Here is a 17,655-nt window from a genome sequence, read left to right on the forward strand (position 1 = left end):
GTATGTGATAATAAATCTGTTAACATTCCCTGGAGACATACAGACATGGTTCACGTATGAACATGACTTTGCTGTCGCACGGCTATGCATACCCTTGGGGCTTATCTGCTGGTATATGTACTAGGAGGAAACTAGCTGAATCCATGACTCCAGTGAAGAACCTCACCAGAGTCAGCACTCATCCTGCCTGGGAACTCCTCAGCGATGGAGCTGCCATTGAGTCAACTTCACTTCTGTAAGTGAATTTTCTTCTGTCTCTCTCTATGAAAAATATTCAATGAAATTGTTAGTTTAGTTTGTATTAATGAAGTTCTTAGGAATCATTGATGTTCAGCCTGATATGAACAAATACTTGTTCATAGTTATAAAAAAAACTCCAGCATAGATTTTCTTACATCCTTTAAAATTATTTTCTTGAAAGGTATAGTACAAGTATACAAGAGTGCAGGGAAATTTTTGTTTTTAAACTTGGTGGTGGATATCACCATTTGGACACTGGTGGAACAAAAAATAGCACAGTTTATCTGTTTGCTTTCTCAACATATTTGACAATAAATAGAGACATGGTTACTAATACAAAAGATGAAGAGAATGTTGTCCTAAAATACAAAGTCAGTTTGGAATTGCTAAGTTATATGGGTGTTGATCTGGAATCATAGGAAAGAAGGGTGAGATAGAAAGACCTGGAGGGAACTGGAGCTCCACAAGGAGAGCAACAGAAGCAAATAATGTGGACACAGGGGTCTTTTCTGAGGCTGATACTCCAAACAAGGACCATTAATGGAGATAACCTAGAACCCTTGCTCAGATGTAGTCCACGGCAGCTCAGTCTTCAAATGGGCATGCTTGTAAGGGGAACAGGGGCTGTCTCTGACATGAACTCAGTGGCTGGCTCTTTGATCATCTCCCCCTGAGGGAGAAGCAGTCTAACCAAGCCACAGAAGAAGACAATGCAGCCAGTTGTGATAAACGCTGACAGGCTAGAGTCAGATGAAGGGGAAAGAGGACCTCTCCTATCAGTGGACTGGGAAGGGGCATAGGAGGAATACAGGGAGTGAAGTGGAAATGGAAATGGATGAGGAAGGGGGCTACAGATGTGACAGAAAGTGAATAAATTATAATAAGTAAATAAATAAAAATTTTAAAAAATCTTTAAGAGTTTGGTAACTGAAAATGAGCTAAAACTCCAAGGTTACCACATCATCTTAATAATGGCTTAAATATCCTAGTTCAGAATTAATTTCAGTTGCAAACATTTGTAAAATTGGTCTCCACAAGGAGAGTAAAAGAACAAGAAATTTGAACACAGGGAACTTCCCAGAGACTCATACTCCAACCAAGGACTATTCGTGGAGATAACCTAGAACCCCTGCACAGATGTAGCCCATGGCAGTTCAGTGTCCAAGTGGGTTACATAGTAATGTGACGAGGGACTGCCTCTGACATAATCTGATTGGCCTGCTCTTTGATCACCTCCCCCTGAGGGGGGAGCAGCCTTACCAAGCCACAGTAGAGGACAATGCAGCCACTTTTGATGAGAACTGATAGACTAAGATCAGAAAGGAGAGGAGAACCTCCCCTATCAGTGGACTTGGGGAGGGGCATGCATGCAGAAAGGGGAGGGAGGGTGGGATCGGGAGGGGAGGAGGGAGGGGCTTATGGGGGGATACAAAATGAATAAAGTGTAATTAATAAAAAACTTAAAAAAAGAAGCACTTCTGAAACAGAAGTGATGGGAAATGATTTCCTTCTCAAATTGTTATAGAAGAAAACATATTAACTTGCCTAAGTACTGTCAGTGATTATATCTATCATACAAGATATACAACACCAAGTCATGTAGTAAAGAAAACTTGAGACAGATAAAAGTTTTTTGAATCAGTTGAACCTTGAAAACCTCAGATCAATACATTATTCCTAAGTGGCTCTTGTTTGTTTGTTTGTTTTTTTAATTTTTTATTTTTTATATTAATCACTGGTTATTTATTTTGTATCCCAGCTGTAGCCCACTCCCTCATTCCCTCCCAATCTCACCCACCCATCACCTTTCCAAATCTTGTTTCTATGTAGCAGGGACATTCCTGGTTTTGGTGATGTCAAACCTGCTGCTGTGGGAGAAAGCTGCAGCAATTCTTCCATGTCTTACTGAAGAGGGAGGCTGTAAGGAGCCCCTTGTGGATACATTTAACAATGCCCTCAAGAGAGCTGAAACAATCCATAATCTTGCTGATCAAATGTATGAAGAATTTGTAAGTACCTCAACCTTCATACTAATGTTTGAATTGTACTAGAACCTGAGACATTAAGCCTCATAACTCAAATATCAGAAAATATAACGTCATTGGTAAAGGACATACCAACTACTGATACATGGGAAGGGTCAACTGGACAGTTTCATAAAATGTCATTGAATCTAATGATTTTTCTACATTTTCTCTGTTTTTGTGAAAAAAAAAATACCCTATACTAGAGACCTTTACAAATATGACTACCTTTACAAATCATTTCCTTTTGTTACATTCAACGAATGAATTTCAATTGGACGTGTTCATTTAGGGCATTTAAGATATTCACTCTAATTGTGGACAGTGCAGTGAACTATTTATTTGGAATACAGGTAAACAAAAGCATATGAAGAGGCAAGAATAAAGATAGAGAGGCAGAGAGAAAGAAAAAAGAAAGAAAAAGAAAGAAAGAAAGAAAGAAAGAAAGAAAGAAAGAAAGAAAGAAAGAAAGAAAGAAAGAGAGAAAGGGGAGAGAAAGGAAGGGAAAGAGAAAGAGAGATATGAAAGAAAAAAGAGCGGGGGAAGGAAGGAAGGAAAAAAATCTAGATTTCTAAGAAGCACATAAATACTAGTTATTGTGGTTTAAGAATTTATAGTGTTAGAATTTGGCCAATATCAGGGCAGAATTAGAAGTATTTCTGTTCATTTCAGGCTGATTGATACACTTCATTTCTCAAAGTCAGAAAATCCAAAGAAAAAAATAGACAAATCTTCAATATGATGGGCATCAAGAGAATGTGATTCTGTTTGAAATAAACATGTTTTTATGTTGTTTTTTTCTGACTAGATGTTATTTTTGTTTCCCTTAACATGACTCAGTTCCGCAATGACGGCTCTGCCAAATATTTTAGGAATATTGTAAGTACCTAACTTTTTCCAGTTGCTACCCAAAGAAGCCTCATGCCAATGACTGCAACTTAGATAAGAAAGCATTATTGTGTATTATTTATTTCTTATTCTTAACTGACAGTTTTTTAACTTCTTAACCTTCACAATAATTACTAAGCTTTCATGAGTTCTCTGATTATTAGAAATAAATAAGATATCCTAAATCATATATTTAATACAATTTGATATTTCATTAATCATACAATCACTAATGGATTAAATAAAATTTAATATTTTCTTATTTTGGTCGCCTAGAGTTTATTTTAAATAGTGTATCTTTCATTGGTAATTTTGTAACAACAAAGACACAATTTCATTTTAAAACTATTAAAGTCTTTGTATTACACAGCTATGTATTCAATGTTCAATTAATAAATTTATAAGTCTGATACCTGAGCAGGTCAATATCAGTATTTACAGAAAGATTAATAAACATGTGCTATGGCTTCCTGCTGAAATACTAGAGAAAGATGATAATTAAAACATTTAGTTCTTGATAACCTTACTTCTTTCAGTGTCTGCCTTCCAAATAGTAACTTTTAGAAAAATTAGGAATACAGGAGAATAAGAAGAAGTTCAAAAGTTTGGTGAAGAGCCAAATTAAGATGCAGATACATGAGTCTAAGAATTAGTTGATGGTCAGTTTCTTAATTCCTTAATACTAGTTTTTATGAAGTTTTATGATTAAAATTTAGATAACCAACAACTACATTAATATCCTGTTAAGGAAGTCATTTATATAATTTCTGAAAAGCAACTGATTTTTGTTTTTTATTTGCAGCTTTCAAAAATGATGAGGGAGGATTATCCGAATTACCGTGCCAGAAATCACTGCCACTCCAGGATCACGAACCCTCCAACTTGGGGAAGTGAAAGCACAAATATTGCAGTAAGGAAATGTCCTTGTTTTATACTAGGTATATATACGTGATATATAACTAGGAGTAGTATAGCTGGAACGTGAGGTAGCACTATTCCTTATTGTCTGAGAAAGCACCAGATTGATTTCCAGTGTGGTTGGACAAGTATACATTCCCACCAGCAATGGAGGAGGGTTCCCCACAGCCTCTCCAGCATGTATTGTCACTTGAGTTTTGAGCATAGCCATTCTGATTTGTGTACTGTGAAATCTCAGGGGTTTTTTTTTTGATTTGTATTTCCCTGATGACTAAGGATGTTGAGAATTTCTTTAAGTGTTTCTTTGCCATTCAATGTTCCTCTATTGAGAATTCTCTGTTTAGTTTTGTACTCCGTTTTTTAATCGGAATACTGGTTTGTTGCTGTATAATTTCTTGAGTACACAACAAGGACATTTTCTCAACCATTTTCATAGCAGCTTTATTCATAAAAGACAGAACCTGGAACCAACCCAGATGACCCTTAACGGAGGAATTGATACAGAAATTGTGTTACATTTAGAGAATGAATACTACTCAGCAATTAAAAACAAGGAAATCAGGAAAATGGTGGGAACTAGAAAAGATCATCCTGAGTGAGGTATCCTAAAAGCAGAAAGACACACATGGAATACTCACTCATAATGGGATATCAGACATGTAATACAGGATAAACATACTAAGATCTTTACAAATAAAAATGATAAGCAAGAAGGAGGACCCTGGATAAGATGTTCAATCTTCATTCAGGAAGGCAAATGGGGTAGACATTGGAAGAGCGAGAAAAGAGTTAGCAGGACAGATGCCTACACAGAGGAATTCTGAAAAAAACTCGACCCAGTTAGGAATCAAAACAGATGCTGAGAATCATAGCCAAACATTGGACACAGTACAGAGAATCTTATGAGAGAAGGTGGAGATAGAAATACGTGGAAAAGACAGGAGCTCCACAAGGAGAGCAACAGAACCAAAAATTCGGGGCGCAGAAGTATTTGCTGAGACTGATACTCCAGGCAAGGACCATTCATGGAGATTAACCCAGAACACTTGCACATCTGTAGCCCGTGGCATTTCAGTATCCAAGTGGGTACCCTAGTAAGGGGAGCAGGGGCTGTCTCTGACATGAACTCAGTGACTGGCTCTTTGATCACCTCCACATGACAGGGGAAGCAACATTACCAGGCCAAGGAAGAAGACAATGCAGCCAGTCTTGATGAGACCTGATAGGCTAGGTCAGATGGAAGGAGAGGAAGACTTACCCTATCAGTGGACTGGGAAGAGGCATGGGAGGAGAAGAGGAAGGGAGGGCAGGATTGCTAGGGCAGGATTGGGAACAAATGAGGGAGGAAATGAGAGAGGTGGCTACAGCTGGGATACAAATAAATAAATTGTAATAAATTTATAAAAGAAATTTAAAAAGAAAATATATCAAGGTGTGTTTCCTTAATGCACTGTATTTTTGGCTGTGTTGGTTTTTCAGGAATTATGATAGATCCAGTAAAAATGAATACAGAAAAAATTGGACATAAAGTATGAAAAATTACATTATATTCTTGATAAATTATGAATAAAATCAATTAACCAGTGATAAGGTAGATTCTTAAATAGTCCATTTAGAAGTAGATATTTTAGGATAAATTTACAGTAGAATTTTCTTAGTATCTTTTAGGGTTCTTTTAGCTAAATTGGCTGTTTATGATTATATACTCACTCCTATGTAATAGGTGAAAATGTAGCTGTATTCATTACCTGTTGTTAATGGGTTCTCTACGGTGGCATTCTAAATTACTGAACACTATCACTTCTATTCTTGATTTTTAAATCTGTCCTGGTTCTATATTTATTTTATATTTCTCTTTGTCTCCTCATTTTTCTCTATGCCTTAACCAAATGCCAGGTAAGAATTCCTAAAATTATGTTCCTAAGTATGCAACAATGCCCTAATTCATGGTCATAAGGTCTATATATTCTAGCAGTTCTATTTTTTGTTGCAATCATCTCCTCATTATGATTCCATGAAATAACATAACAGAATTTTATTTAATTTGAATACTATATGACAACTGTAAAGAAAACAAAGACAGAGATATGATGAAACTAAACATTTCTTCAGAGGTAGAATTTTGCTAGAAAGTCAAAAAGCAAACTCTTAGCATTGCTATATTTGAACTTCGCAAGTAATTTAAAGGGAACTGGTGATATTTCAGTAAAAAATAAAAACAAATGGCAATTTTGAAAAGTTTTTCAGGACATTTACACTTGAATGGAATTTAAGAATCCAGGTGGGCACATCAACCAATTGCAGATCTCAGTCTGAATCACATGACAGCATGCTCCCATCTATTGTCATCACCATTTGCCTGCTCCTTTCCTTCATGCCACTTACATCTTCATATTCCTATTCTCATTATTCATGGCCACTGAGGAAACTAACAAACATCAATAAAGCGAATGATTTAAATCAGATATGAACATCAAATCCTGGAGAGGCAATATGCTGTTTTGATTGCTGTTGATTCCATTATTAAATCCAATACTGTGTCATGGTTCTTAACCTATACATGGCAACAAATATCCTAGTCTGTCAGAGGCAACAGGAAAACACATTCATGAGTGCCATGCTCTCTTCATTGTATCTTTGTTCTACTTTCTTAAATTTATATAGAAATTTTAAATGTGTACATTAATGAATGTCATAAATTATTGGGTGTGTATGAATCTCAGAGTGAAAATGATTTGAGCCTCTTACCCCTGTCTGATGATATCTCTATTTCCTTAGTCAAATCTTATTGGTCCCTATTGAGTCCCAGAAAGACCTGTTTTATCAATTGATACACAATAACCAATAATAAATATCACACTAGAGCTAAGGATATATTTTCGTAGATAATAGATGGATTGTTTACAATTTTACATTTTCACACCATGCAATATCTTTACAACATGGGCCATAGAGCATTACAGGAAAAAAACTGTTTCAATGAAATTATTTTAATGCAATAAAATAATGTTTATATTGTGTTTCTTCAGACCGAAAAATATTTAAAAATGCTGATCAATTTTGTGGGTGCCTGGGATGCCCCTCTGTACCATCTGGTGGTTGAACTGAGTGCCATGGACGATGTTCCTGAAACTATCCTTTCAAAAGCCAAAGAGATTGAAGAGAACAACAGAGAACTCCTGGATGACCTTAGATGGATACTCACCAAGGTGAGAAAATTTCCATTACTTATTCTCATTCATAAAAGATGTGGGTTGTCTAAATTAAAATAAATGGAAATGCCTTATATTTCCAGACTAACTTGCAAATATCTGAACTTGTGGATAATGTTCTCCTAACACAGTGGCTCTCAACATGTGGGTCATGACTCCCCTGGGGGTTTAAGGACCCTTTCACAGCAGTTGCCTATCAGATATCTTGTATATCATGTATTTACATTATGACTATTTCCAAAAATCACAATTATGTAGTAGCAACAAAAATTATTTTACGGATGGTGTTCACTAGAGCTTGGGAAAGTTGAGAACCACTGGACTTTGAGATTGCTGGCAGCTCCAACCTTCTCAGAGTTGCTTCTTATCATTACCACTCTGGGGATCATTATTATACACAACTGTTACTATTAAGCACTTAGATGACTCCTGTCCCGGATAGACTGAAAGAGCTCAGCTCCTTCTAATATAGTCATCCCTAGGCTTCATATATTAAATCACCATCCGATATGCATTACAGGTCAGATTTTCATTCATAAACTTCATGGAAATGGATTTAGTTGAAATGTATAAACAAATGTTGGCGCATATCAGCTTCTGTGATATACAAATGATATGTAAGAGTGTCCTAAGTGAGAAACCGACACTAGCTCTTCTAATGTTGCAGACTCAAAGTGAAACTTTCTACTTTCCCTCTGTTTCTGAAAAGAAGTACTTACTTGTCTGTGATCCATTGTTTATTAGAACAAATATATATGAGTCTTGATCATACTTCCTAAAAGATGAACTGCTGGACAGTCTCCTGGCCTACATAAATGAAAACCTATATCTTTGATGGAAGCAGTACATTTTTGAATGTATTTTTCTGATTGCACATATAAGAAACAATGAACACTAACAATTTACTCAACAAGTAACTGTTATTTTGATTTTTAGGTCTATCCTACAGAAGAGAAAGAGGAAAATTTCCCACGCTGGCAACATCTTCCATACATAAAATCAAATCTCAGAAATGATAAGTTTTTGGCAATATTTAACCTTTCCAACTGCCTACGCTCAGATATATACTTCACTCTATTTCATCTCGAAACACTGAAGTGTCAAATGACCAACAACTGTTTTGATACCTAACCTTTCTTGAATCTCAACCCTGTCTGCTTCGGAGGTGGTCCATGACAGTCCATCGCTGAGAAGTTTTTTCTAATTTTATACCTTTTAAATGTATCTGTGAGTATAATCTGTCTCTTTTTACATAATTAAAAGCATTTTCTTTAGAAATATCCAATAGCCTATTTTCTTTTTGTTCAGTGAATAAAATGCTTATCAATAAACTTAGTTTACTCCAATCAAATTTATCACAAACAATAGATGTTAACCATAAAAAATAAATGTATGGTTTACTTCAATAAACTCACAGAAAAGTAGGAGGTTACTATCAAAATGTAAAACTCTAATCCATGTATATTAACAAGAAATATAAGCCATAATGCTTCATGACATCCAGACTGTCCTGAAAAACACGGTTCACAGTGAGAGCACAGCCAGTCCAGTCCATTTGCTGTTTGACTCCACAACCTCAAGAAGACTTGGAGGGAAGGAGACATGAAGAGGATATAATAAAAACAGACTCTATGCATAGAATTTCCAAAGAATTCATTTTGAAAAATTAAAAATTGTCTTAAGATGCAAATGTCAGTTAGTTAAATCTCTGCCTCCTGTGTCATGTTCCCCATTATAAATTTGCTCCTCCATAGCACCATCACATGTATGTTCTGCAAGTTTTCATTTCTTGGTGTGAAGAAATGTGTTGTACAGGTCCCTCCAAGATGTAGAGTGTTTCTAAGCTGAATTAATTGCAGAATTAATATTGTGGGCATGTATACCTTTCCAAAAATCTATAGATTCAAATAATTTCATCACAAATATTAGTGACATTTTTCCTACTGTTTGAAAATGTAATGTAAACATTATATGGATTATTAGAGACCTCAATGGCCAAGGTAACTGACAGACAAGATCAATAGTATGTGAATGTCAAACCAAATTTCTTTCTTTTTTTTTTTTTAATTTTATTTTTCTTTTTAGTTACATTTTGTTAACTCTGTGTCCCAGCTGTATCCCACTCCCTCATTCCCTCCCCAACCCCACACGACCTCCTTGGTCTCCTCCCTGGCCCTTTACAAGTCCACTGATAGGGGAGGACCTCCTCCCCTTTCATTTGACCCTGTTTTATCAGGTATCTTCAGGGCTGGCTGCAAAGTCTTCCTCTGTGGCCTAACAGATTGCTCCTCCCCTGGGGGGGGGGGGTCAAACAGCCTGCCCTTGAAATCCTGTTAGAAATAGTCCGTGTTCCCCTTACTTTGGAAAACTACTTGGTTACTGAGCTACCACGGATCACATCTGAGCAGAAGTTCTAGGTTATATCCATAGATGGTCCTTGGTTGAGTGTCAGTCTCAGAAAAGACCCTGTGCCCGGATATATTTGGTCCTTGTAGAGCTCCTATCCTTTCGATATCATACTAACTTCCCTTCTTTCATATGATTCCCTGCACTCTGCCAAGGGTTTGGTTATAAGTCTTAGTGTCTGCTTTGAAACACTGATAGGTAGAGTCTTTCAGATGCCTTTTGTGGTAGACTCCTGTCATACGTTCAATGCACATCCCATTTGTCTTTCTAAATGAGGATTAATCACCTTCGCCTGTGTCCACTTTCTTGATTATCTTCTTTAGGTGTGTTGATTTCATTATGTTTATCATATCTTGTAGGTCTATATAAGCGAGTATATACCATGTTTGTCTTTCTCCTTCTGGGATACTTCACTCAGAATGATCTTTTCTAGATCCCACCATTTGCCTGCAAATTTCATGATTTCCTCCTTTTTGATTGCTGAGTAGTATTCCATTGTGTAAAAATACCACAATTTCTGTATCCATTCCTCCGTTGATGGACATCTGGGTTGTTTCCAAGTTCTGGCTATTACAAATAAAGCTGCTACGAACATGGTTGAACAAATGTCCTTGTTGTGTACTTGAGCAAATTTTGGGTATATACCTAGGAGTGGTATAGCTGGGTCTTGAGGTAGCACTACTCCTACAGCAAGCCTATAGCCAACATCAAACCAAATTTCAATTTAAATTATAGTCATAACAAAAAATATCCACAGAGGTTGGTCAGCAAATTAGTAAATGTCCATGGGTAGGGAGGGTTTTGAAGGAAGGAGATTGGAATGTAGTGGCATAACAACTTAATGTGGCATAATGGAACAGAAAAATTTAAATTTGGATGCATGATGTAAGAGAACTGTAGAATACAATATATGTTGAGGGGCAAATAGCATTAAAGACATTTCCAAAAATTCATGTGGAACCCTACACTGTGTAAGCTTCCATATGTGTTTATGTATATACACACATATATTAATAACCAAACAAAACAAGATAACAAAAAAAAAACCACTATGTTAAAAATACATGGCCTCTTGGAGTTAGTAACCAGTGAGGTCCCATAGATCCCAAACACAAAAGGCCCTTGGTTAGTCTCTAAAACTTGATAATAAAATCTGATTCCTGAGTATTCCTCACACTTGAGTCATGGAGCAAGGAGAGATCAAGCTACAAAATGGACATGGATGCTTCATCATTACTGCTGTGAATGGTGCAAGAAGGGAAAAGTACTCATCAGGCATACCCAGACATGAAGCCTGTGAGCTACAATAACTGTCTGCCTGGCAATCTATGCCCATTGGTGCAATAATAAAATGACTGTCATGGGATTAACTAACCACTTTCTAGTTGGGTTTAATGACAGAAACAAAGCTTGTAGTTATAATAGTTATCAAGACCCTAAACTTGTGGCTAGCCAGGTCATGTTCATAGGGAAGAACCTACTAGTATTTTTCTGAGAATGGAATATAACATTAAACCAATTCCCAGTGACTTATTGCTATATGCCCGGATTAGTGGATCTCTCAGCCCTCATTGGAGAAACTAATTTTGAGTACAACCTAGGGCAAACAAAACAAAGACTTATGGGTATGTCAGGTACCCATATGTATGGCAGGTACAGAAGTTAAGTGTCTTTGTGGTGTTCAACCTTAAATGAGGCATGTCATAGTCTCTTCTCCCAAGACTGAGAGATCATTATGGAAAGGGTGGGGAAGAGACTGTAAAAGTCAGGGGCTGTATATGGTTTCCAGAAATTGGTATTTTCCACTACATAATAGTACCATTACAGACATGATTATGGCAGGATGGAAAATACTAAGAAAAGGTCACGAAGACAAAATCAGTGCACAGAGAGGTAATGAGGGCATGTATCTAGAAGAGGAGCCATTTGCTAATTATAACTATCAGAGAGGAAGAATTGTTGTCAAGGGTTTGTCCCCTGGTAGGCATAGTTGCCCCAGTGGGTACCATACAATCGACTACATGTGCAACTCTAATGGAATTCTGGGTTTTCTTGTAGGATGGCACAAAGTCATCCCTGCACACCTTGTAGGCAAGGTAAAATTTGTATCAAAGTCTCTGTGACTACATTGGTGTCTCCTCCCTGCTGGAGAGGTAAAATTTGTATCAAAGTCTCTGTGACTACATTGGTGTCTCCTCCCTGCTGGAAGCCTTGCCTGGCTATAGGGGATATCCTCTTCACCCTAATCCTAATCCTCACTGCTTCGACCCTCATCCAGATTTACCCCCATATCCTCCAAGAAACCGAACCTGTCTTAGGTCTCCAGATTGTTCCAGAGAAGCTCCCCTATACATCCATTTCTTGCTAATCAATGGTGGCACAAGCCTTCAATTCCAAGACTTGGGAGGCACAGGCAAGTGGATTTCTATGGTCTTCAGAGCAAGTTCCAGAAAGTCAAGGCTACAGAGAGAAACACTTCTTGAAAAACAAAAAACCAAAACAAAACACAACAAAAACAAGCAAACAGCAGCAGCAAAAAACAAACAAACAAAATACCATATAGCAACAACAAAACAAATTAAACAAGCAGAAATCCTAAGTATCATGGTGACCTATATAGCTTTTTAAATTTCTTTTACTTTTACTTATTTTATCTCTTTATAACCTGAACACTGCCCTGTCCCTCTCTCTTTCCCTGCCCAATCCTCTTTCCTCCTTTCCCCATTCCTCCCTTTCCTTCTTCTCAGAAAAAGGAAGATCCCTAACGTGTATCAACCTACTCTGGAACCTAAAGTCACAGCATGAGTAAGTTCATTCTCTCCCACTGGGGCCAGAGAATGCAACTCAGCTGGAGGAAAGGGATCAAGGAAGGCAACAGAGTGGGAGAAGGTCCCTACTCCCTCTGTTAGGCAAACCACATGATGACCATGATGCACATCTGCTACATATGTGTAGGTGGTATAGGTCTAGCTCAAGGAAGAGCTTTGGTTGGTGCTTCAGTCTCTGTGGGCCCCCTTGTGCCCAAGATAGTTTACTCTGCAGGTCTTCTTTTAATGTCCTTGACCCCTCCAGCTCTCAATGCTTCCTCCCAATCTTCCAGAAAACTCCCCCAGGTCCTCCTTTTGAGTAAATGTGGGTTTCTGCCATGGTTTCCATCATCTGTTAGATGAAGCCTCTAGAATGTGCTCATACTTGGCATGATTCTCCAAACATAGCAGGGTATTATTAGCAGTGCCAGGGGTTGGCTCTCTCTCATGGAGTGGGTCTTAAGTTGGGCCAATCTTTGCTTTACCATTTCCTCCATCTCTGATCCATCTTTATCCCTACACTTCTTGTAGGAAAAAAAAAAAAGAGTGGGTAGAAAGGTTTATCCATGGTTTGCTATCATCCTCCCTCCTGTGGAAGTCCCAGGTGGCTACTGGAAGTGGCAACTTCAGGATCTATGTCCCCAACTGTTAGTGATCTCAGCTAAGGCCACCTCCATAGACTCCTAGGGGCTTCCCGTGTCTCTGAGATGCTCTGGTACCAATTTTGTTCTCTCCAGGTCCTACCCTTCCTACTATCCCAGCTCTTCCCACACCTGATCCCCATCCCAAATCATTCCCTAAACTCTCTTCTAGTCATCTCCCTCACTCTCCCTACTACTTCAGATGTCTAGTTTTATTTTTTTCTTCCACATGAGGTTCATGCATCTTCTCTTGGACGCTCCTTGGCTTATCCTGTGCATTGTGGGTAATGTCCAATTACAAGGAAATGCATACTGTGTGTGTTTTTCTCATCTAGGTTACCTCAATCAGGATGATTTTTTTCTAGTTCCATCCATTTTCCTATAAATTTTATGATGTCTTTGTTTTTAATAGTTGAGTAGTACTCCACTTTGTAAATATAGCACTGTTACTTTAACCAGGCTTTTTTTTTTTTTTGAGGGATTCCTGAGCTTTTTCCAGTTTCTGGGTTTTAAATAAAGCTGCTATAAATACAGTGTCTTTGGAGTATCATTTCTTTATAGGCAAAGGTGTAGCATACCTGGGTCTTCAGGTAGAATTACTCCATATTTTTTAAGAAAACTCCAGACTGATATCTGAAGTGGTTGTACAAGTTGGCAATCCCACCAGCAATGGAGGAATGTTCCCATTTCTCCACATCCTTATCAACATGTGTTGTCACTTGAGTTTTTGGTCTTAGCCATTCTGATTGTTGTAAAATGGAATCTCAGAGTTGTTCTGGCTTGCATTTCTCTAATCACTATGGACATTGACATTAGAGATTCTGTGATGAGAATTCTATGATTAGCTCTGTACCCCATTTTTAGATTGGTTATTTGGCTGTTGGTGTTGAATTTCTTATTCTTAATTTTATTTTAATTTATTTATTACAATTTATTCACTTTTTATCCCCTCTGCAACCCCTCCCTTGTCTCCTCAGATTCCCACCCATACTCCCTCTTCCCCCCGCCCATGCCCTTTCCCTAGTTCCCTGATAGAGGTGGACCTCCTTCCCTCGATCTGTCCCCAGCTTATTAGGTCTCATCATCCTCTGTGGCCTGGAAAAGCTTCACCCCACAGGGGGAGGTGATCAAAGAGCTGAAGTTGAATTCATGTTAGAGGCAGCTGCTGCACTCCTTATTAGGGAACCCACTTGGAATCTGAGCAACCTATGGGGTATCTTTAAACAGATGTTCTAGGTCTTCTCCATGCATGGTCCTTTGTTAGAGTATCTGCAGGCTCACTTGGGTCCAGGTATTTTGGCTCTGTTGTTTCCTTGTCATGTTCTTGCCCCCTCCATGTCTTTCTATCTCCCTCATCTTCCATAAGGAATCCAGCACTCTGCTCAAAACTTCCTTATGTATTTGGGATTTTAGCCCTCTCTTGGATGTAGAATTTGAAAGACCTTTTTTCATTCGTAAACCACGGTTTTGTTCTATTGACAGTATCCTTACAGTCTTACAAATCTCTTATAGAAGATTTTCAGTTTCATGAGGTCCCATTAATTAAATGTGATCTTAGTGCCTGAGCTGTTGGTGTTCTTTTCAGGAAGTTGTCTCCCCTGCCAATGAGTTCATGGCTTTTTGCCACTCTCTTGCCTAATACATTTGTTTTATCTCATTTTACGTTGAGGCTTTGATCCAAATAGTACAGGGTAAAAAACATATCTATTTGGATTCTTCTACATGCAGACAGTCGGTTAGACCAACACCATTTGATGAAGAGGCTTTCTTTTGTTTTCAGTCGGGGGGGAAGGCTCTCAATTTATTTCTTCCTTTTTTTGAGATTATGATAGAATTACATCATTTCCTTATCCCTTTTCACCTTTCATAATTTCCTACAAAAGCCCTCCTAAAGCTATTTGAAATGCATAGCTTCTATCTATTTATTAATTATTGTTCCATATATATATATATATATATATATATATATATATATATATATATATATGGATGGATGGATATCATACATATACCTAGGTAAAATTTATAACTTGATCAGTCTGCATGACATCACTTATATGTATGCTTCACTTGGCATTGTATAACCAATTCATGTGCAATTTATGAAAAAAAAAATATTTCTCCTCATTCAATATTCCTTAGTAGCTTATAAATCTTTGTGTAGGTTTGAGGAATCTTGGCTTTCCTTGCATCCACATAGTACAACTAACTTCATTAATCAATTTACATTTTAAAGGTAAAGGAAAAATTTTTCTTCCTCTAAACCTATTTTTCAAAATATAAAATATTTTAGTGCATATCTTAAAATATAGACACATGTCAAAACACACAATTTGTTCACCATATTTATTTCTTCAACTTTTTCTTTTTATTTATTTTTTTAAATTTATTACACTTTATTTACATTGTATCCCAGCTTTAGCCCTTTACATAAGCCGAGCCCAATCTCACCTTCCCTCTCTTTTCTCCCAATTCCCTTCCCCAATCCCCTGATAGGGAAGGTCCTCCTACCCTTCCATTTGACCCTAGCCTATCAGGTCTCATCAGGACTGGCTGCAATGTCTTCCTCTATGACCTGGTAAGGTTGACCCCACCCTGCTCAGAGAAAGGTGATCAAAGAGCCAGCCACTGAGTTCATGTCAGAGGCAGCCCCTGCACCCTTTACTAGGGAAGCTACTTGAATACTGAGATGTCATGAGCTACATCTGTGCAGGTGTTCTAGGTTAATCTCCATGAAGTGACCTTGGTTAGATCAGTCTCAGTAAATACCACTGGGCCCAGGTACTTTGGTTCTTTTGCTCTCCTTGTGCAGCTCCTGTCTTCTCCAGGTTTTCTATCTCCTCCCTCTTTCATAAGATGCTCTGCACTCTGTCAAAAGTTTGGATATGAGTCTCAGCATCTATTTCGATACCCTACTGTGTTGAGTTTTTACAGAGACCTCTGTGGTAGGTATCTGTCCCATTCCTGTTTCTCCTGTTTCCAATGACTATCTCATTTGCATTCCCGAATGAGGAATGAGCATCTTACCCAGGGTCCTCCTTCTTGCTTAACTTTTTTTATGTGTAAAGATTTTATTATGTTTATCCTACATTACATGTCTGATATCCACTTAAAAGTGAGTATACCATGTCTATCTTTCTGCTTCTGGGATACCTCACTCACGATGATCTTTTTTAGTTCACACCATTTGCCTGCAAATTTCATGATTTCCTTGTTTTTAATTGCTGTGTAGTATTCCATTCTCTAAATGGACCACAATTTCTGTATCCATTCCTCAACTGAGGGGCATCTGGGTTGTTTCTAGCTTCTGGTTATTATAAATAAAGCTGCTATAAACACAGATGAGCAAATGTCCTTGTTGTGTACTTGAGCATACTTTTTATATATGCTTAGGAGTGGTATAGCTTGATCTTGAGTTAGCACTTTCCTAATTTTCTGAGAAAGTGCCAGATTGATTTTCAAAGTGTACATCCTCAACTTTTTAAAATAATTAATTAATAATTAACATTTGATGATTCATAAGAAATAAGATAAGAAATATGATAAGATACACAATATATATCTTACAAACATGTTCCCAGTTGAGTTCCTATAATCACCAAAGGACTCATGAAAGAATTATTTGAGTGACTTCTGCAATCAGATCTCTGTGTGAATTATGTGGGGAAGGTTGAACAATTTGACTGACTGAAAAACTAGTTCTGCATTCTAAGACTAAGAACTACTTATTTCTGTCAATTTTACTTTGGCTAAGAAAATTTGAAAAGTTTCTATGAAAACAAAATACCTCCCAGAAGTATTCTGTTATTGGTTTGTTTTATCGACCACAATAGTTCTCAGAAGTTTAGTCCAGTACAAGAAGTATGTTTTTGTTTTCCGAGGTGGAAGACATGCCCTGATATCTGAAAAAACTATACAGAATCCATGTAAAAAGGTAGAATGAAGCTGCCTATAACTGTAATCCTGTTCTGGGAATCTGGAGACAGTGGGGTTCCTGGAGTTTCTACTTAACCCATCTAGCCAATCAGTGAGTACTATATACAGTGAGATAACCTATTATTAAAAAAAGGGTAGAGAGTGAATAAATGATAGGCCTACATATACATGTGTATATACATGTACAATTACACATCTTGACACACACCACACAGACAACATGCATGAACATGTATAGATACATATATATGCACACATAGACACACATACAAATATATAATCACAAATACACACATGCCCACACCTAAAAACACATATAAACACTGATGTTCCTGTCGTATTTCTGTGTTAAAATACTCTAACAAAAGCTGCTTAAGGGAGAAAGAGTTTTTTGAGTAAACTTCTTTTGTTAACTCTGTATCCCAGCTGTATCTGGCTCCCTCATTCCCTCCCCAATCCCACCCTCCCTCCCTCATCTCCTCCCTGGCCCTTTCCAAATCAAGTTCACTTCTATGTCAGCAATTCAGGATTAGGATTGGTGTATTTCTGAATGAATTGCAACTCCTGGCCTAGAAATATATTC

General features: G+C 37.5%; 1 protein-coding gene across 1 annotated transcript; it reads left to right on the forward strand.

The window, feature by feature from the left end:
* Positions 1–204: 204 nt before the first annotated feature.
* On the forward strand, positions 205–8,413 carry LOC129685549 (prolactin-8A9-like). Its single transcript, XM_055619067.1, has 5 exons — positions 205–235; positions 2,071–2,249; positions 3,955–4,062; positions 7,100–7,279; positions 8,219–8,413. Exons 1-5 carry the CDS (start codon positions 205–207, stop codon positions 8,411–8,413), a joined length of 693 nt encoding a protein of 230 aa, XP_055475042.1.
* The last annotated feature ends 9,242 nt before the right edge of the window (positions 8,414–17,655 follow it).

The sequence above is a fragment of the Psammomys obesus genome, unplaced genomic scaffold (genome assembly GCF_907164565.1).
Source record: "Psammomys obesus unplaced genomic scaffold, mPsaObe1.curated_primary_1811, whole genome shotgun sequence".
In the NCBI taxonomy this organism is placed as follows: Eukaryota; Metazoa; Chordata; class Mammalia; order Rodentia; family Muridae; genus Psammomys; species Psammomys obesus.